The sequence below is a fragment of the Brachyistius frenatus genome, unplaced genomic scaffold, assembly GCF_029030835.1.
Source record: "Brachyistius frenatus isolate BFR_SWC_R1_liver_20210118 unplaced genomic scaffold, ASM2903083v1 Contig_7, whole genome shotgun sequence".
Classification (NCBI taxonomy): Eukaryota; Metazoa; Chordata; class Actinopteri; family Embiotocidae; genus Brachyistius; species Brachyistius frenatus.
Genome location: NW_027210606.1, coordinates 7066052 through 7087441, shown reverse-complemented (window position 1 = coordinate 7087441; position 21390 = coordinate 7066052). Strand labels below are relative to the sequence as shown.

Below are 21390 nucleotides of genomic sequence, written 5' to 3'. Positions count from 1 at the left end.
AGGACTTATTCACCAGTGCCGTGGTTGATATTCACAGTGAAAGACAACCGTCAATGCCCAACTGCTCACAATGCTAATTTCTGACACATCTCTGTGAATTTTATGCGAGATCTGTGGTGACATGCAGTGACCAGTGTAGCAGTGCATCACAGTCGACATTGGGTATTTGGCATATAGAAGGTGGTAACAACGCAGTTAATGCTTGCAATAGAGTCATAAAAATACAGTGCAGATCACATAAACAGTGGTTAAATATTTTTAAAATTAAAGTTGTAAATGCAACATTCGGGCATTTTGTTGTCACACTGTGAAAATCATGTAAATCCAAAATGTCCATAAACTCATCAGTAAAATGGATTTGTGTAATGATACTTTTTAAGCGATGTAGAATTTATGATTTCTTAAGCCAGTGTTGTTACTTATAAAGTATTTGTTCCCTACGTAATGGGTGCCTTATTAAAGTACCACAAATCTTTTGCAATCTGTTGCATTAGAACAAAATATCACAGGTTATGCTTCAGATATCTTCACCCCTATTGCCACTTGAGCACAAACATGGGGCTCAATAAAGCTATCTGATAAGTCAATACCTTCTGACAGATCGATGCCAGTGTGTACAGTAGTTATGTCATTGATTGATTGGTACATGTAGCGTCTCACAACAGTGAGGCCAGAGGGCGAGTGATTTCTCTGGGGAGGAGCAGGATGTCCTGGATGAGATCAGGCCCGAGCAATGCCTCGCTCTGACATGTGTCAGCCTCGATTAGTTTTGACGGTTCAGCATGATGACCTCTCCAACTGTAATCTACCAGCATCGGCTCTGACAGATTAACAGTGCTATTAATGTCTGGATGTTTTTTGCCCGTGCAGAGGACTCACAGAGGATGTTATTGATCAGAGATGTGTCTTTCTGCCGTCTGAGCTGCTGAATAAGAGAGGTGTGTTTCATGTCTGGTCAAGGCCAACAGATGTAGTGAAACATAAGAGCAGTGTAATGATTTAAAAGTGGGTGGTTAGAGTGGATGAATACATACAGAAACATGTGCAATACATGCTTTGACGTTGCAGTACAAAAACTTAATTTTCACCAACTTAAAGAAAGTAATATTTTATAAATTCCGTTTTTTTTAAGAAGACATTGAGGTCTTGCTTCCCTGCTGGGGCTCAACTATTCATCCTGATCTTTCCCCTGATGGTAGCGAGATTTTTCTTTCCTCTTACTCTGCCTTTTCTTTTTTTTTTTATCTGAAAACTCATCTCTTCAAGAAAAACCTCATGTCATCCTCACCTCGCTGAATCATTTCCCTTTTCTCCACACACTCTAACTTGCTCCTCAAAAAAATCCTTCCTCTGGCATTTTCTCTATTTCTGTTATTTTTTTTTTATTTCTGATCCCATTGGTTCTCTCTTCCATGTACATTACTCTGAGGTCACCATCAGGAAAATATAATCTGACTCAAGAATTCCTTTTTGGTTGTATGTGATGGTGTATGAATTTGTGCTCATTATACTGATGTACCCCTTAAAGTCATTCTTAAAAAGTTGTATAAATATCTACTGGATGAGTTAATGTCTCTTAACCTGAAATATGAAACAATATTTAAAGTAAGGATGTGTAAACTGAAAAAGAAGTCACTGACTTCAAAGTGAGCAGTATAACCGCAGTGGAAAGGGTGTTAGATCCCCATCTTGTGGTCAGACTTGAAAAGTGATGTTTAACAAATCTAGTCTGCCTTGAATCTTACTTTTCTTTTTCAGAAATATTTGTGGAGGCATGCATGGAATTTTTGTCTTTTTCTGAATGGTGCTTAAATTATCATTTGTTTTAATATTTTAACAAAACTCTCCAATGAACCTTATGAATTTAAATCCACGACAAGTGAAATAATCTGTGAAATGTTATTGTGTATTTAGTTTTACACTCACTAACTGTCAACAATATTAATACCACTGCTAAATGATGATGGGAAAACTTTTACCAGATGTCTTATTCACTTATTGACAATTAAATGACTGAGATATTTCTTAACAAGTTTTATGACTGATTTAGGTTGCAGTTTAAAATCAATCATAAAACACCACCACATCTACTCCACAAAATCATTGCATTTTTTTTTGTTTTGTTTTCCCCAACAGCCTCACTATCACTGCTGTGTCCTCTACATGAACAATAACAGTCAATCAATAAACTTGATTAAACCTTATTTATAGCTCTCAAACAAAATGTGGAAAATGGAATGAGGGATTAATGCTGTCTAATCAACCTTCCTGCTCCGTAGCCGAGGCAAGGCCGGGCGGCCTCTGCTCTTTTACAGCAACAGCTGACCTGGCAGCAAATACCGGCTGCTCTACCTTTAACAGGATGTGAGAGAACTGGGTCATTGTGGGAAAACATGGCCCCTCAGATTCTCTGCTGCCAAATGGTGTAAAACCTGAAGTGACCTGCTATAATTCAATTTGTCTTGGTAGTGAAAGGAGTGCTAGGCTCATTTCACATGGTTTCTAACCAGGCTGTGGCTGGCCCACATTGTCTCAAACCAATCCTTGTCTTTTATCATGCCTGAGCTTATGAGTCCCTGCTGTGTGCATACATTTTCTGCTGTGAGCAAACTACCTAGTAAATTATAATGGTACACAGTATTCTGGTCATTTCATTTCTGCGTTTTACTTTTATACCTAGAGATTTACTTGGTGAAATTATAGTGAGGATGTATGACTCGCACATTTACTGTCCTCATAAAAGCTGCCTTGGGTCAAGGCCGAGGATGATTGTTTTGTTCTTCACTTTAAGGTTGTGGCACATTGTGTGCACTTCCCAACTTTTAGGTTTCATTCAAAGGGAGTTGTAAACTAACTCTGAGATTAAAAAAACAAACACCAATTTATCATCCCCGCCAATTTTCACTGTGTTGAATATTTCATATTTTTACACGACAGAGATTGTACATGTTCTTTTATTGCTGTTTCACCTTAATCTCTGATAAATGGAGGGTTTCTCATGGTTTAACAGAGTAGATGGAATCTGTGAACAAAGTATCCAAAAAGCTTTTATACTGTTTCATGCTTTTATGATTTGAAGGTATTTTTTTCCCTTATACACATAAAACAGAGGTCAAAATGACTTACATTGTGTTCCTGGTATATGTAAATGCTTTTAATTGCCATTTGTCCTTTGGTTTTCTCAGAGTCAGCTTCCTTCGAGTCTGAGGCAGTGATACTCTGCAGTGACCTTCAGTATGGGAGGGATTTGATGAAAATGATTGAGTTCATGCAGAATTTCACGTTCTTGTTCACAAGTTTAAAGTGGAGTGTGAGATCAATAGCTAATTGCTTTGTCACCTGCAGTGATGTTGATATTGTTCTGGACTCACATTGTGACAAGGAGCTGCATCAAGTCAAAAGTGAAGGGACTCTTGCTTCTTCCCTCTTTATCAACTTTAACATATTACCTTTCTACATAATTGCTCTTAATTTTTAGAGTTATTATTGAGATATTCAAATATATATTGATCAGTTTTAGTCCCTACATCACTATTAATTCATCAAAATGTACCTAAAGTTGCCAAAGTGCAGTGATGGAAAGTAACTAAGTACATTTACTCAAGTCTTGTGTTTAAGTACAATTTTGAGGTACTTGCACTTTACTTTGAGTATTTTCATTTGACACTACTTTATACTTCCAATCCACTAGATTTGAGAGGGAAACATTGTACTTTCTACTACCCTACCTTTATTTCACAGCTTTAATAACGTTTTAGATGAAGATTTTATACAATAGATAATATAACAAGCTTTTAAAACACAACACATTGTTGAAGATTAAACCAGGGATTTCCAAACTTTTTGTTTTTTTTACATTTTACAAAAAATTGTGTTATCTTTGTCACATTTCAGATGTCTGAGTTGTTAACAGATCCACCAAATAGGGATTTTTCACTCTAAACTTGTCTAAAGGATGAGGCTTTTTATTTCCTCTGTATCTCTGCACTGTTACATTATATATCATCCCTAACAAAACATCTGGTCTTTCTTAAGCGTTATCTGATTAATATCAACAGGCAAACGTTTTGTTCATGTGAACAATCGCTTGAATTTTCACCTGTTAGTTTCACATTTTTACTCAACCACCACATCAACTTTTACTCAGTAATACTAACCGGGATTTATTGTGGTAGAGGCAATATTAAGAATTCTGCATCCCTGCATTAGATTACTGTTCAATGGTGAACACTAGAGGGTGGTAGAGTTTTTTTTTCTTCTTTCAACTTCATTAGGTCAGACAGAAATTACTTTCAGCTTGACATCAAAGAAATTTTAATCCTCCCACTTACATTAATTAGTTTGTTGTATGATTCCTATAATTTTGGATTGTTTTCTTTTGTTATCATGTTTTCTTTTTACACATTTACACACAAACTGAATTTTAAAATGTTTACTGTGGTAAAAGCTGTGATGTCTTGAGGAAGTCCCATTTAACTTTTCAAGGCGTTGTTCACCTCTGACCGCTCTTTAACTGATGCTCTTTGTCTCCTAACCTTTTTTTTTTTTTTATTGACATAGTAATCTGAAATCGTGTAAGTGTGAAACAAGTGACATAACTGATATTAGATATGGTCTTTGATTCGCAGTTATGAGGATCCAAGTAGCAATTCACAAATGCCTCTGGATTATATTCAGCATAAGTATAGCCTAATGGAGACTACAGTACTAAAGCCAAAGTATTGTACTTACAATTTTCAAAATGAATAGCCTATAGTATGTTCTTGTGAGTTCAGCCTGAAACCAGCAAAGCTTTGCAACTCATCACAGGCTTTGCATTGTTCCCTTAAAACTGGATTGTTTTGCTGAATGATTTTCATACAAATCCCTGAGAAGTATTATTCTCCAAATCCTCATAACTGCATTATATTAGCAGCTGACCAAAAGTATCAAAAGAAACAGTCAGAAAAGGATTAAGCCTTATCGTCAACCTAATTGTTATTTATATTTTAAAGAGAGGGATTATTGTCATTGAGGGATTTTCTGCTTTGTCATTCTGTACAGGATTTCCCTCTGCCGGGGGAAGAGTACTTATTTGGTTCCTGCTAAACAGCTTCCTCTCTTACAGGCTGCTCAAACAATGAATCCATGCACCCATACAGCTGGCTTTTCATCTGATGAATTCCTCAGATTTTTCTGGAAATACAATGGTGGTTTATGTGCATATGTACAAGAGAGGAACATGCTTTCTTTCCCACATGAAATGTCTTTTAATGTTGACACACTAACAATTTTTAAAAATATTTTATTATCTTTATGCCTAGTTATTTCTGCCTTTTCTTGTTCTGATTACAGTAAAATACCTTTACATATTTTTGTCAGGACCCAGGCATAAGTATAATTTTTCAATTTGATGGTCAGAAAGTTACTGTTTGGCTTGCACCAAATGAGTACTCATAAAAAGTGACAAAGATTGAGTTATTAGTTTCAGTTGCACTGGCTTCAGGAATTAGGCTACTGTAGTTGAAAAGTGGGTTAACTCATCCCAGCCTGCTTATTAAAATTCTCTTTGCCCTGTTTTTTTGACAAGCTGCAGTGACAGTGTGGCTCAGGTCAGAGCTGTGTGGTGCCAGGTGGTGACGCAGGTAGGTAAGAGCCTGGTAGGGAACGGGGGTGAGTTTCTAACAGGAACCCACCAGGTGGTGAGTAAAGCTGGCATTGCTCTGTATAATCCAACCTCACCATTTGGCAGAGTCCAGATTAGTATTTGATGCACTCTGCTACACAGACATATTAAATCCATTATTTAAGAAAGGTATTGATAATATATTGATAAGGTTTGAAAGTGTGTTAAGTGTTGTGAAGTTGTGTAACCCAAGAAAATCTTCTAGATATTTCTCTAAAGAGTAGAACATGCTATTTCATTGTGCAAATAAATACATAGTTTCAGTTGAACTTTCTGTAGCAACCACTACCTGAACCCTAATAAAGCAGTTACGTTCATCACATTGGTCACCAAGCTAATATTGACAGTAAAGTTTTATTTACTCCCCAAATCTACTTTTGGAAGATTTCTATCAATAATTCTCTCTTCTAAATCTCACTTAATCATGAACTTTGACAAGTGAGACGGAGGTGAGATTTATGCTTTATTGAAAATGTTTTTAAAAGCAGTATTTGTCTGTTTTAAAGCAGAAAAGACTAAATCAAATGTATTGTTGTTTTGGGAAATACTCTACCAGACAGCTGCATACAACCAATTCCCCAAGGTTTTCTCTGGGATACTCTGTTTGCATTAATGTGCTGTAAATGTGGGTTTCAATTTTATAAATGTTAAATTTATCATTCATGAAAATTATTTCTCACTTTCATTAACATTGCGAGATAAGGCATTTAGCCGACTAAATATCATGCAACTTGAAATCCAGTAAATGGTAGTAAAGTTCAAGAGTGACACAACATAGACGTTTCAAGAGATACAATATGCTCTCAGGGACAGTGGTTTTATTGGGGAGAACTGATACAACAGCTGAGATGTGAGGCTTCAACTAGGCACAAGCGTATTTTGACATTTGACATTGTTGCAGTTGCATATTTGCATATCCTAGAAGAGTGTGGTATTGGCCTATTGGAGGTCCCTCTCTGAGTGCCCTTCTAGTTGCAGTGACATCGACATAAATATCATTTAAATGCATTATTTATTTTTTTAGATAGCTTTGTATACAAAGTAGGCTAATCGTAAAACTATATAGCCTATTATTATAGCCTAAATCTATATCAATATCAAATCTATATCAATAGTCTTATATTTGCCTATGTTTACTTTTCCTGTGTTTATTTCTCATTTCTGTTTTGTCGACCCCGAAGTTTAACAGTTTGGACACAGATGAGGTCATCCAGCAGGGAGTGTTCGATTTAAACTTCATTGTTGTCTTGAATAAATCAGCAGAACAATAGGGAGCATTAGGACCCCGAGGCGCGGAAGGCTTCCCCTCCGTCTCATTATCCATTGATCTGACAGCTTGACGGGACGACCAGTTAGAGAAGGATGTGACTGGGAGAAGGAGGTGCCCTGCGTCCGAAGTTTGGTAGAAATTCCTCGGTTGTTTGTAAGACAACAGCAGGTCCACTGCGATGTCTGTCAAACACAGATGTTCCTTATTCGACACATTTTTAACCAGATGAACCCGAGCTGGCGTTTGGATTGTTGCTCCTGTTGTGTTTTTGTTGGTAGAGAAATCACTTCATCGGATCAGCCGGTTTGGGATTCAGGCGTCAGTGGACTTAAAGGTCACTTCTTGATTTATTTCTCTCTCTTTTTTTTTTTTTTTGGAGCTGCGTTTCAGCGGACAGACTCGTTTCAAACAGCCGGCGCAGCTGCAAGTAGTCCCAACTGTTTGTGGACTGGAAGTCGAGGCTGGGGACGCACACGTGTAGTTCGTCCTTCATCCGGCTCAGGACACATCGATCCCTCTGCTCTCTCTCTCTCTCTCTCTCTCTCTCTCTCTGGATTAAAGTTTGTCCTCTGTTTTCAGGTTGCGTTTAAAACAGGAAGAGAAAGACACGAACAACATGTCACTAAGCAGAAGTATTGAATTTGAACACTTTGAGGAACGAGAGAAGCCACACCGGACGCCGAGGACCAACTCGGGCTCCGGGTCTCAGTCGGGCTCCAGAGGCAACGGTCTGGTCCCCAGCCCCGCGCACAGTGCGCACTGTAGTTTCTATCGTACGCGCACGCTCCAGTCCCTAACGTCCGAGAAAAAAGCCAGAAAAGTGCGTTTTTATCGCAATGGAGACAAGTATTTCAAAGGTCTGGTGTATGCTGTGTCTAACGACCGGTTCAGGTCTCTGGATGCTCTGCTCATGGAGCTCACCCGCTCCCTGTCGGACAACGTCAGCCTTCCTCAAGGAGTCCGGATGTTATACACGCTGGATGGGGGCACGAGGATCACTGGCCTGGACGAGTTAGTAGAGGGTAAGGGCGATGGTGGATGTAACGATCACTTCGTGTGACCACATCACGACAGCAGCTCAAATACTTGATTCTTTCGATTAGAGCTTAATGTACATTGATTCAGACATGCGATTGATTATATAAAAGCAAACTTTTTTTTGGCTAAATGGCTCATGGAAATTACTGAACAGTTACATTTTAAGGGGTTGACTCTTGATGCCGTGACTTCAACTAAAGTTTTTACTTTGTTCAAAAGACCTCCTTTACTTCAACCACTTATCTCTATATTGTGGCTGCAATGCAGAACTTCTCGTGTGTCCTTGTGAATGCATTGACATAACTGTCCTGACATGTCTGACCCAGTGCTTTGCAGCAGACAAGCATACAGACCCCTCCTCTGTGCAGTTTGTGTTCGCAACAAAGCTCTGCTTAATGTCCATCTCTGTCCATTGATCTCAGCTGGACGGACTCACTCCTCCCGCTACACTCTATTTGTGAGCCTATGTGGGCGTGAAAGTGCTTTGTGCACCACAAAATATGCGCCTGCCTAAGAATGAATATATGTGCGCGTGTATGTTGTTGCAGGGTTCACTGGCCGTTAAAACCTTTTCCATTGATCTCGCCCTTGGGGCTTGAAAGATGAAAGTGTCCCTTCCCCCATCCAGGTCATTCCTTGCAGTGCCTATGTGAACACTTAGGTTGGAAACATTATGAGAATTAAATTTAATAAAAAAAATTAAAAAAAAACTGCAGCCATTAGTTCAAATAATGCTTCAGTGTTTTCATTTTGGTGACTATTTAGAAAGCTGAACAGTGTCACACACTGTAGAAACAAAGAGGCTGTTTCCATTTGGCTATTTCAGTCCGGACATGTGCGGCCACATTCGGAGGTGGACTGGAGGTGGAGTGGGTTTCCACCTGTACTTTTGCTGGCCACTTGTGGTCCGATCATGGCCAGGTCGCATATGTCTGCATTGAAATAGTCAAATGGAAACCGGGTCAGACAAGACACAGTCTGTGACCCTTTCACTTTTCCTGCTGTGTTGTTCCCTCTGCAACGAGTGACCTCTCAGTAATGAGTTAATCTTCATGTTCAGCCCTACAGTGTCTGTCTGCACTGTGACAGGCCTGCAGTCCTCTTTTATCCTGAGGGGTTACTGCTGGGCCACGGGTGCTACCATCCACTGACCTCTCACTGTTGTTTTTATTCTTATGTATGGGTCTATTTTCATCACAAAAGCCCCTAAAGTTTAGTCTCTGTGCTGCACTCATTTCCTATATGCTGTCCTCTGAGGGACTGCTGGGGATGTAGGCCAGTGCTTGATCTAAATTCTGTAGCATCACTAGTTGGGCAAACTGAGCTTAAGTTGTTTTGGTGCTCTGGTTCTGTCTGTGACTGACACTTCTACAGCTCATTTAGTCATTAATTTTAATTGGTAAATTCACTCCAATCACAGCATAATCCTTTTTTACTCTCAGCTCTTCCTGGCAGTGTCACTGCAGGTTTTGTTTAAGGTTTTAAGATATCTGCAAATGAGATGTCTTCTGAAAACCTCCTCTGGTGGTGTTTGTAGAATAATTATCTATGTTTAAGTTAAATCTGTTACACTTGAGTGAGCCAGAAGTGGGCCCTCTTGAAGAGTCTTTTCCTCAGTTTAAGTTGCAGCTGCTTCCTCTGAGGCTCTTTCACTGTTTACATTTTCATTTTTTATTAAACTTTCACACTTGAATAGATTCAGCAGTTTCAGGAGATACATGAAGGTTAGATACCTTGTTGGGTCAGTAAGTGGGAATATTCTGTTTATGATTTTTGCAGACTGGACCCTTTAAGACAGAACAGACTCTTTAAGACACCAGGCCTTGAATAAGCGAAGGATATGATCGTGTCCTGGTCAATCATAATCATGTATTTAGGCTGTGTAGTTTCTAGCAGACCCTCTTAGACAGCAGGTGGGCCAAACACCCGAGTCTTATCCTTGTGTACTCACCAGTGTAATGGACAGAGAGAGGGAACATTACTGTACAGCTCAGCAGTCTGCCTCCATTGATTGAAGCCTGCTGTGGCTCTTTTGTGTGGAAACCCAATCAAGCACTATTCACACGTGCCCCTAATGGCTGGATGGGATTACCGAGCCACCCAGTCAACTTGAACTGCTGTGCTGGTGGAAAACAACACAGAGAGGTATAGTACGTACTGAACTGAGTTTACAACGAGCTTTGTGGAGGTCCATAACGTGCTGACAGGGGAATTCTAGTTGGGACAGAAATTGAAACACCAAAGGGTTTTATTTGTATGAAATAGGGAAATTAAGCTTTTTTTATTTTTATTTTTTTATGTTGATGTTGAAATTAGGTAAGGCACTCCAGCATTAGAACTGTTCAGTGTTTTATGGCTGTGTTGATGTGTTGTTGTCCTCAGCAACAATGGGAAATGGCAAACTGGTTATTTGAAAATGAGTCTTGATTCAGGAATGTTTTTTCACTAATCACAGTCCTGTATTATTGAGGAAACCCACTCATTTATGATATGAAGTTTGTTAAGGAGAAAACAATAAATATATAACTCGTTGTCAAAACTTGACTTTCACCACTGAAGTTCTAATGATTTAGAATAATACAAACAATGTAGTCCATGATCATGGACTTCACATCTTCCTTGCAGAGGGACTGAAGTGCAGCTGTGCTCCGGCATTGTGTTCAGCGCTGCCACTAGTGACCAGAAACTACACTTCTGTACTCTTTATATGTACGTCAGTATTTTTGTAATATAGCCTCCAGGGTTTACTGAAAGTTTCATTCCCAAATCTGAATTAAATGCCCCGTTCCATAATAAAAAATACATACTCAAAATATGATTGTGTCCATGGAATCAGAATTCTGAGTTAATTATTTGAATCTGCTGATTTACTAAGATTTGTTAGATATGGAGAATTTAGGATCCAAGTCATGTTTGATTTCAATTATCTTTGATTAATAAAGTCAGTTTTTCTGAGCTACTTAGTCATGAATATTTTTAAATGTCTAATTTGTAGCAGTTCATGGAGTGTAGCTCCAGGCTAAGACTCAGCTGAATCCTGGATTTATGCTTGATGGATAGATGAGGCTGTGGTCGTCTCTGTTTTGGCAGGATGAGGGCAACACATTTTATGATCTCACTGTAAGTGCTGAAAAAGGATTTCGATGGATGGAAGCGCCAATATAATTGACATGGTTTTTTTTCTAAAAATCTTTTCTTCAAAGCCATTTATTGGTGTGTCCATTATAATCTAACTTTTCAAGTAGCTCCACCTTCTAAATATGTTGTGATCAAATAATAATAAACAGTGGCCAATGATTCTTACTGCAGTTGTGAGTATTAAGTCAGAAATATTGAAGCCCATACAAACCAGATATGTTTAGATCATGGGATCATTTCATTGTTTTTGTGACAGCAGTCTGATAAAGTCTTAATATTAACACATTAACAAAACTGTGGCCATTTACTGACATCGCTTCTGTTTTGAAACAGTGACAGCTGTGCGATCACTGCAGTAAAAACTGTTAGACTGCTTCGACAGCCTTGTTAAGGTCGACCTCATCTGTTGTGCACATGAGGACAACAGCCAGTGGTGGGTGGCTGAGGCTCCTATCATATCACTGAGGGACATCAGGGAATAGACTTCTCACCAGTCGCCATCTGAGGGCATTTCGGTATTCTGTCACTTTCCCTCAGATGAATGATGGGCTCAGTTATATTTTGTTTTAGTGTTCAGCCACAGCTCTGTCCCTCCAGCTGCGGCCTAGACTTTTAATTAGCCTTTGGTTAATTGCAAGCTTAATAAAACCTGGTGTCATGGGACACGGTATCTTATTTGGCCTTCTTACACTGTTGCTAAATTCATTTGTCCTGACACACATCGAATAACCAAAATTTCAGAAGAGAGGATGGATTTTTTTTTTATCAGTAAATTAAAAAGTTACCAAGGGATGATAAACATAATGCCACAAATTGCTAGCTTCTCTTTAAATTGTATACACATACATTTCTGTGGTATGGAGGATTAAAAGAGTATAATTCATGCTGCTTATAGACTGAACAACCTGCAGATTCAGCCCCTTAAGTATTGATTGTATTGTATTGATACGAAGATACAGCCATGAGGAATGAGGTGATGACAGATACAGTACTTTGCTGAATATTGGCTCTACTGCACTTTGTTTCATGCTGGACAGACATCTATTTCACGAGCTATTTATTCAAGTTTCTCTGTTTGTATGTGAAGTTCTTTTCTCATTAATTAAAAAATTCTGTGATTTTAATTTTTAATTAAAAAAAAATTATACTCCCTGTAAATGTCGGAAAAAATAATTTAGTAAAATACATGTAAATATAAATGTAAAAAAAAAAAGTCTATAAAAGTTTCGCAGTTGCTACTGATAGAGAGTTGATTGTTTGTGGACACTTCAATAGTTTCTTGAGGAATGTAGCATGAGAAAAGAAAGTATCTGTCACTCTCCCCTTCTGCCCCGTGGTGGGACAGAGGGGCTCACTGAAGCGCAGGTCCAACACTCAGCCTTCAAAACAATCACCAGGCATCTTCACTGTGGTTTTCAATTACCGACCGAGCCCCTGAATCGTCACATGACTTTGTTCTTAAGAGGAAACATTTGCGTGTTAATGTGTTCAAATGGAATGCTGGCAGATGAAACAAAATGCTTTGCTTTGGAGGAAGGCCAGTGCAGCAGCTCAACAGCTGAGAGGGAGGGAGGACAGAATTACACTGCCTCTCAATGTGCCTTTTTGTTTCAGCTGAAGAATGTTAACTCTGTTATTCCAATGATTCGAGTAATGTCATGTGGAAGCAGTGTTTTATCAGGCATACCACATATGTGAGGTTGATTCTGTGGAAGGTGTGTGTAATTTTCACAATATTTAAATTGGAATAATTTTTTTAGACTTTCTTTTGCTGTACTGTGAAACTTTTATGAGCAAAATTGTGCTACAAGCAGTTTTTATTTATCTATTAACTTCAAACAAAGTGCAGTAATTACAGAAAACATAAATCAAATCAATATTTGTTGTGAATACCGTTGGTTTTTAAACCACCACCATACCTCCTTGGTGCGTATACACACAGCTTTTCATGGTACTTGGCTGGTAGGTTGTTCCAAGCATCTTGAAGATCCTGCCAAAGTTATTCTGTGCATTCAGGTTGTCTAAATTGCATCTGTCTTTTCATGTAATCCCAGACGGATGATTGTAGAACTTTTTTCTTCCTCCAGGTGAAAGTTACGTGTGCGCCTCCAACGAAGCCTTCAGACGTGTGGACTACACCAAGAATGTCAATCCCAACTGGTCAGTGGGCATCAGGACCGGCACGTCACGCTCCCTGTCCTCTCTCATCCCGCTGAAGAGTGAGCTGCAGCGTGAATCTAAGGACTTCATCAAACCCAAGCTAGTCACAGTCATCCGCAGCGGCGTCAAACCTCGCAAGGCAGTACGGATACTGCTCAATAAGAAAACTGCGCACTCCTTCGAGCAGGTGCTCACTGACATCACGGACGCTATCAAGTTGGACTCTGGAGCCGTGAGGAGACTGTACACTTTGGAAGGCAAGCAGGTAAGTCAGATGAATACTTGTTAAATAATATACCAGTCTGCAAAGATGATCTCGCGTTAAACTGTCCTCCTGTGTGGATGCTAAGCGCAGCTCTGATTATCACCACACAAACTTGTGAAAAACCAGTCAGTGAAACTAGGTATTCTCTTGTTCTTGCCAACCTGTGATCTCACTGACTAACATGACATAACTAGACAGTTGGAGTGAGTTAAACATATTGTTTTCAATGAGTTCAAACTGGTGGATGTGCATATGAGAACCAGATGGAACTGCAAAGCTGAGCTTATCTCTAAAAAACACTGATATACAGTGAACCCTCGTTTATCGCGGGGGTTACGTTCCAAATAGAAACCGTGATAGGCGAAATCCGTGAAGTAGTAACCTTTATTTTACAATTGAAATAGATAGAACTGGACATTAAATATATCTACGTTACATATAGTAGTAATGTGATTTCAATGCACGATGCAAATCCGTGAAGCAGCGAGACCGTGAAAGGTGAACCGCGTTATAGCGAGGGTTCACTGTATAGGTTTCAGCTGTGTCAGCAGTCTGGGTAATTACAGTCCATTTAATCATCCATACATAATTACACGCCACAGTTATTTCAACAAAGCAATTATGAATACGCTTTAAAGTCCAGGGCTTTTGCCACATCCGTCAGTATTGTATCCTCCTACCTCATCTGCCCCTTTTGCACCACGTGAGACATTTTGTGCTATAATCCTGTCCATCTGGGACACATATGTATTAATGTTTCCATTTGAAATCCTCATTGAGGGTTTCCTGATGTTCCCAGATGAGATGAGCTCAAACACAAAGTGCCCCTCATCAAAAAGATTTATATTTACTGTATGTCTCATCTGGTAGAGGTCGCAGGTCATTATTATCCACATAAATATATCGTTTTAACTTGTCTTTTTGTTGATAATCAGCTCTTTGCTTATGATCAGGCTCTGTTAAATCTGGATTATTACCTTAACATTGTTAATGGTAGCCAGATATGGTTGAATTCACTTTGTGATACAAGCTGCTGGCCTCGTATTGACTGACAAAGTGCCTCCAGATAATGTTAAAACAAATTAAATGTTTCATTCAAGCCCTTGCTAGATGACTTCGCACTAATCAAGCCTTTCACTACCAAATAAATCTCTATATTTCCCAGTATACAGAGTTTTTAAATCTGGTGTCTGGAGAGACATTTCCGTGCTGGTCAGACGAATGCGTAGTGAGTATGGGCGTGTAATGATTAAGAATAGGTGTTTGTGAGAGGTATGAGGAGAAACTAGTTAGTGGCTGTGCTTTGGTTACTTGTATAGTATATATTATATGCATTAGGAAGGCCTTTTTGCTGTGCTTTGCCCAGATTGCTGTAGTTGCACAAACGGTGTGTGTTCAAAAATCATAAAAAATGTAAACTTGGAGTTTAAAGTTGTTGATTGATTATCATAACTGCTGGCTTGATATCCGTTACTTTCAATTTATAGCTCAGGTTTTGTTTCATTGGCGATGGGACTAAACCCCTGTGTATTTTATTTAATGGACAATTGTACTGATTAAGGGGTGTTGATTAGATCAAAGGCTATAAAAACATCAAGAGGCCTGGTAGGTCAGTGGCATTGGTCCTAAACTACTGAAAATGTATTTCCTGGGTAATAGTTAATAGTTAAATGGAGTTTTACCAGTGAGAGGTGTGAAAGAGAAATCGCAAAACAAGTTTAAACTAAGAAACAGACTCTGACAACCAAAACAGCTGATGTTTGTTTCCTATGAGCTGACGGGTATCTTTCTGGGCTGGACAGTCCAGACAAATGACTCTGGAGAATTGTGATCCTTATCACCTCTGACAGAGCCAACCCAGCACTGTTTCTGTCCGACCAGCACTGTCCAACCTCTAATGACTTGTTATAATTATATAATGATATCCAGAACATCACTGTATTTATTTACATTCTCTTCCTGCAGTGGATGGGCTTGAACTGGATGACATGGCTACACATGCTTCAGATGATACCTAATGTCAAAGGGTGATATATTAAAAAAAAATATATATATATATATAGTACCTAAGTAGTATAGTAGTTAATAATTGCATCGCTCAGAGCTGTACACATTAATAATACTTTTCAGAATTTGCTTAGAGCCTCTACTGTGTTAATTCAGTCCAATGTCTGTGACAAAAAGCCCCGATCTGTCTCAGTTTACATCTCCTAGTAATTAATAAGTAGACCAGCCATGCAGACGAGCTGTTATTTCCAGGCCTTTTATGCTCCATATTGCTTGGAGGAGTGTATCATTAGTCTTTCCTGGGGACAAGGACATACAGTACTTTAGTGCTTGTTGTGTGGTGTCCACCCTGTCTGTCCACCCATACTGAGAGTTGATGCTTTGACTAATCATTTGCAGTGAAAAGAGGTGAGCAGAATGTCGAAAATGATTGAGCTGGACCTTTCCTTTTTTAAAACCTGTTAATAACATCTCTGAACTCTTAGACATTATGGTCCGTTAATGGCCATAATGTCTGTTAATTTAACTTTTGTTAGAAGACATGAAACCGTACTGTCAGCTTCAGCATTATTAGGATGCAGTGTTTTGCTTATCTGTGCGCACAGGAATCACACTATTATTCACCATTACTCACTGTTATACATGGCTCCTATAGTGATTTACAAGTGTAGCATTAATGGCAACTCATTTAAGAAAGATCTCAAACCACACAGCACGCAGGCCTGTTGTGCTTTTAGTCATCCACAATGTTCTTTTATTAGACTGAAGATGAATCACAGCCAGTTCAACCACAAACGTAACACCAACATTTAAAACGGAGGGGATTTAATGAAACTGGCTATAGGAAAAACTCTGATTCCCCTTTAGCTTTTTATATTTTAAATGATACATAAAATATTTTTAATCGTGATTCACAACCTGTATTTTGTAGTATTTACAGATTATACATTTACACAATTCATGCTGACAAGTGTGTCACTTCCTTTAGATATTCACGACAAGGTTGCTGTTTTCTTCTTTTTTTTTTTAATGATAATCACATCAGCTAGTTGTTACAGTAGACTTTTATTCAGCTTCCTTTGAGATGAATTCTGCTCTGTGCTGGCTGGAGCCCAACATTTCTCCTCCATCAGATCAATGCTGTTAGAGTCTGGAGTTTCTGCATGGTCACCAAATCCTTACACACAGTACAGCAGCATATTTTTGAAAAAAATCAAAAGGTTTTACAGGTGAATGTTTGTGTTGGGTAGTTATCAGCTAAGAAAATGTTGTCAGGAAAGCCAATAATTTCATTTTCATCAATACTTTTTTTCCTTGTTCACTCATTTTGTGTTGCCATGACAATGCAGGTTGCATAAGTTTAAGGAAGTAGTAAATGCACAATACAGTTCAACTGATCATTTCAACCCAAACCATTATCTTTGGTGCCTAAACTAACCAGGGGTGCTCATTCAGGAAACCTTCCATGGGTCGCATTTGAGGGGAGGAACAACCGACCTATATGGTCTCATGGGTTGGAGGACAAACTGTTGGCAACCTTGAATCCCTGGAAGCTTAATTGGTATTTACTTTTTACACCAGCTGTTTGTAACAAGCAAAATCAGCTTTTTCAGTGTCACACTTTGTAGCCGCAGCAGTTACACATTCGAAAGATTGTTCTTGCCACAAAAAAACAGTTTTTCTTATGACTCGTCTTACTCTCTTGGCTTCAACAGGATGGTCTTAGAATTACATTAATATTCTAATTAAGAGGTTTAACCCAATACTCCCGTAACCTGATCCTGACACCAGAGCTGGACACTTGATAATTCCCTGTCCATGGTAGTAGAAGTAAATTTGATTTAAATTAGTGACTGCATTCTTCAACGCAGGCTGACACTATTTCTTTGTGCAGAATAAAGTGTTATATCATTCAACATAATCTTTATTTCTAAACACCGAGAGAACTGAATGGAGAAGCGTTAGTGAAGAGGATAATCTGACAGCATGATTTGTTGAGAGGCCCCTCTGTCATGGAGCCTCTCTACTCTGATAAGCCTCTTTTCACATCCTGAGTGGTGCCATATTGGTGGCTACACAGACTAAAGGGAAATTCCCACGTTGTTGCAGTCCGGTGAAAACCATATGTCTCAAAAACATAAACTTTTAAACAGAAAAGAAGGGAGAAATGTCCTTTTTTTTAATCAGTGTGACAATGAATTTTCAGTTTATGTGTTCTGTCTTTTTTTAAAAGGTTCATTCATCTGCGCAATGAAGAGAATTTTCTCAAAAAACACGTATTAATTTTTGTTTGTTTGGTTTGATTTATTTGGTGTTATTTGGCCTATCATCGTTGATAAAAAAATAGGGTGGACAAAATTATAGAAACACCAGTCAGTAAAAACACCTCAAACAAAACATTAGATCCTCCATGAAAGAAGGGTTTATTGCAAAACAGTTGTCAATGACTACTTTTGTTTTAGCTAGGGGTGCCTTTATAAACTGGCATCTGAGCTAATATGACCTCTTCTTGTGAAAATCATGCTGTCATTCCAGTATAAACCCCACAGATTCTATAAAACACACTTTTGAGGCTCATCCGAAAGTCAGTCCCTCACACACCCATAAACACACGCACACACTCCAAATGCCTTCCAGCACCAGCTCACCATCTGCTCCTCCAAAATCAAATCAGAGGTCCCAGCTACCCGGTCTGCAGGCGCTACAGCCCCTCCCGCTGATGCACTCTCTCTCACACACACGCACACACACACACACACACACACACACACACACACACACACACACACACACACACACACACACACACACACACATGCACATGCACACAACGCCTCACACACAGAGGCCCCCCACTGGTGCCCTGGCCACCACCGGATAATTAGAGCTATAAGATGGAAGGAAGGGTTAAAGTGCAGCTGTCAGGTGTGTTTGCGGGTGTGTGTTTATGGTTGTGTAACGTGCGAGTGAGTGCGCCTGCACAATACATCTCTGTCCACTCTCTCTCCTCGACTCAGAGCCACTCAGACTGAATGTTAATTGTAGATCTTGGTTATCAGAGCCAGCAGAATCAGCTGCTGCTTTTGAGTGAAAGCCCTGTTTTACATCTCAAAGCTGACTGGGCAGGCAGAAAATACGATTTTCCTATTTTCTTTGTTTGATTGATGCATTCATTAATTTGGGGAACGATCCAGTGGTTGCTTTTGTTTCTTTCTTATAGAGAAATAATTGACAGATGCTTCAAGAACCTACAAATGCTGACAGAGAGGAGTCCATGTGATAAAACAGAAGGAGCAAGTGTATGAACTGAATTGTAAAGACCAAACAAATACTCACTTATGATTGACTGACACTGGAATTTGCATCATTTGAATAGATATAGCCTATTTAGAGATTAAAAATAAAGATGTTATTTTTTTTTTCCTCCAAATTGCTTTTTTGCAACACTAATGATACTCCTTAATTCCATAAATCAGACAGATTCTGCTTTACTATGTAATCTTTGTCTTTGGTTTCCCTGTGGTTTACAGATAAAGGTACAGAAGGAGAAGTAGACTATGTCAGAAAGTAAAAGTGATTAGATCTGATCAGATCTACACTCGAAGTTGGAGCGAACGCCTGGATTTCATAGAAAGCTTGTTTTACAAGTTTCAACCCTGCTCCTTTTTTACTTCCACACATATGGTCAATAATGAGGTAAAGTGTGTATGAATGGTACATTTTCAGTTTTGGATAGTTACAGACTTGGCCAGCCATATTGTACTTTACAAATGCCTCCACTGTAGTAGATCTCTAGTGTGAGTATTGAGCACTACCAACAGGCTGCAACTGACCTGGCTGCACCTTTTCACATTAAGACTCCTATGAAGTCAGATGCATTGTGGCCTGAGAAATATGTTGGCAAAAAGAGAAAATGGGAAGGACAGAGGAAGATGGTGGTCACCATAGAGGAGGTGGGCTGAAATGTCCCCAAGCTTATTTGCCATTCTTCAGCTTTTTTAGCCAGTGCTTGTTCTCCCCTTCCTCCCCTGCCCCCCTTTTCACCACCTGCCTGTTTATCCCACTGTGCAGAGCAGCTGACAACCATAGTCTGCCATAGTCGCATGCAAAATGTATTTTACTTTCACTTTTCAGTCACATTGTCCATGCAAACATGTCTGTTTCTTTAAATATACACTCTTTGTATTTAATACACTGCAACATTGTCTTTAGAATTCTTTACTCTGTCTGGCAGCATTTGCTCACACCACACCTCTAGCTGTTTCACCCATAACAAATTCCAGTGCTTACTGAAAAAAGAAAAGTCTATGAACAGATAATGAAGGACAAAACACTGACCGCTCAGTGACCTTTTTTGTTACTAGTTTGATGCGGGAGAGCTGGATCCCATCCAGAGCTTCTTCCTGCCTTTTACCTGACGTTGCCTTCAGCCCTGCATGACCCCGACACAGAAGTGAGAAAAGACGGTCAGTGTTTTTGTACTGCGTACCTTTCTTTTTCTTGGTTAAATACTCTGTGGGTAGTGTGAGGGAATGTAAAAATGTCTGCAGTTGTAGTTCACAATCTGACATTTAGCCTCCTGCACAGACTGAGTTTAATACATTTATGTCACAGCTCTCAGGTCCACACCTCTCTTTGTTATAGCAAATATCTGAATTCTGTCTCAACCACTCAGTCCTGCAGATCTGAATCATAGTACCATTAAAAACAAAGGACTTTTGATTAAGTAGCCATAATACTGTTTGTTGTACTGAGTCAATTTGAGTGGTAATTTGGAAGCGGAGGGTAGGTAGTAAATGTGTGCTAGTACAAATTTGTTTTTTCAGAGACAACATCAGGATACAGTTTAACTGGAATCTGTGCTATTGATTTAACTTTATTTCTGGTATTTTTTTCTCTCATTCCAAAAATTTCAACAACAGTGTATGTGAAAACTGATTTAAAAAAAAAATATCCAGAAATACAAGTGCCTTTCACAATCCTTTTCACTTCGTGATGTTATCAGGATGACAGTCCGTCTGCCCATTAACCAGAGGCTGAAAACAGACCCGGGTCATTTAGACTGCTGAGCTGCACCGCCGGAAATGTTTGTCTGTCTGAAATCTTTAAAGGTCTTTTCGTTCCACACAGTGATTTGAGTAACAGGAGAGGAAATGGGACTCAGCACTGATAATTGGATATTTGGCTTAAATGTAAAGCTTCCTTTTTTGTTTACATTGTTACATTCATCAGTGGGATAGACTGTGTTTTCCGTAATAAACTCACGATATAGTTACTGTATATCCTTAAAAACCTAATGTCGGTTTATAAAAGATATTCATGCTGTTTAAATGACTTGAAGTGATGGGTTTCATTTGGGTTTCCATCTCCTTCTACTTCCCAGTCTTTATCAGTCAGTCCTGCACTGTAGATGTCTTTAGGCAGAGAAATGCATTAGTTATTTCTGCATGCGTACAGTGTGCATAACAAAAGTTGAAGGTCAGTCCGAGGCCTCAGTGCTGCTGCAGTTTATCAAGGCACAAAGAATTTGATGCCCTGCTGAGCAAGAGCAGCAGGCTGAAAGTCTGGGACAACTCCCAACAGACTGCACCAAAATATGCATAACACTGTTTTTTTTCATACAGTGTATCAATTTTTACTGAGCGTCCCAGACAGTAAATGGAAAAATTCAGACCAACATCCATTTTGCATATTCAACATTTTGAAGGACATTTCCACGTCCGTGAGCATCAACTATAACAGCAGAGAATTTTTTTCTGTAGATTTTTCTCTTTTGCACTTACCTACAAAATGTACATCTTTTGTTTGTGTTAATCTTAAAAGTAATGCACAAAGCATTCAGCATTC

The 21390-nt window shown here is 39.1% G+C and overlaps 1 protein-coding gene across 3 annotated transcripts in view; it reads left to right on the top strand.

The window, feature by feature from the left end:
• The first annotated feature begins 7021 nt into the window (after nt 1–7021).
• The window catches only part of dclk2a (doublecortin-like kinase 2a), a 41540-nt gene continuing 27171 nt past the window's right edge, over nt 7022–21390 (top strand). For 2 of the 3 annotated variants that reach the window (XM_069689271.1, XM_069689270.1), the window contains exons 1-2: nt 7024–7957; nt 13199–13536. In XM_069689271.1, the coding sequence (XP_069545372.1) occupies nt 7552–7957; nt 13199–13536 (744 nt within the window). In that variant the 5' untranslated portion in view covers nt 7024–7551. Of the gene's footprint in view, nt 7958–13198; nt 13537–21390 lie in introns of all 3 variants that reach the window. The other variant, XM_069689272.1, reaches the window with a different exon arrangement.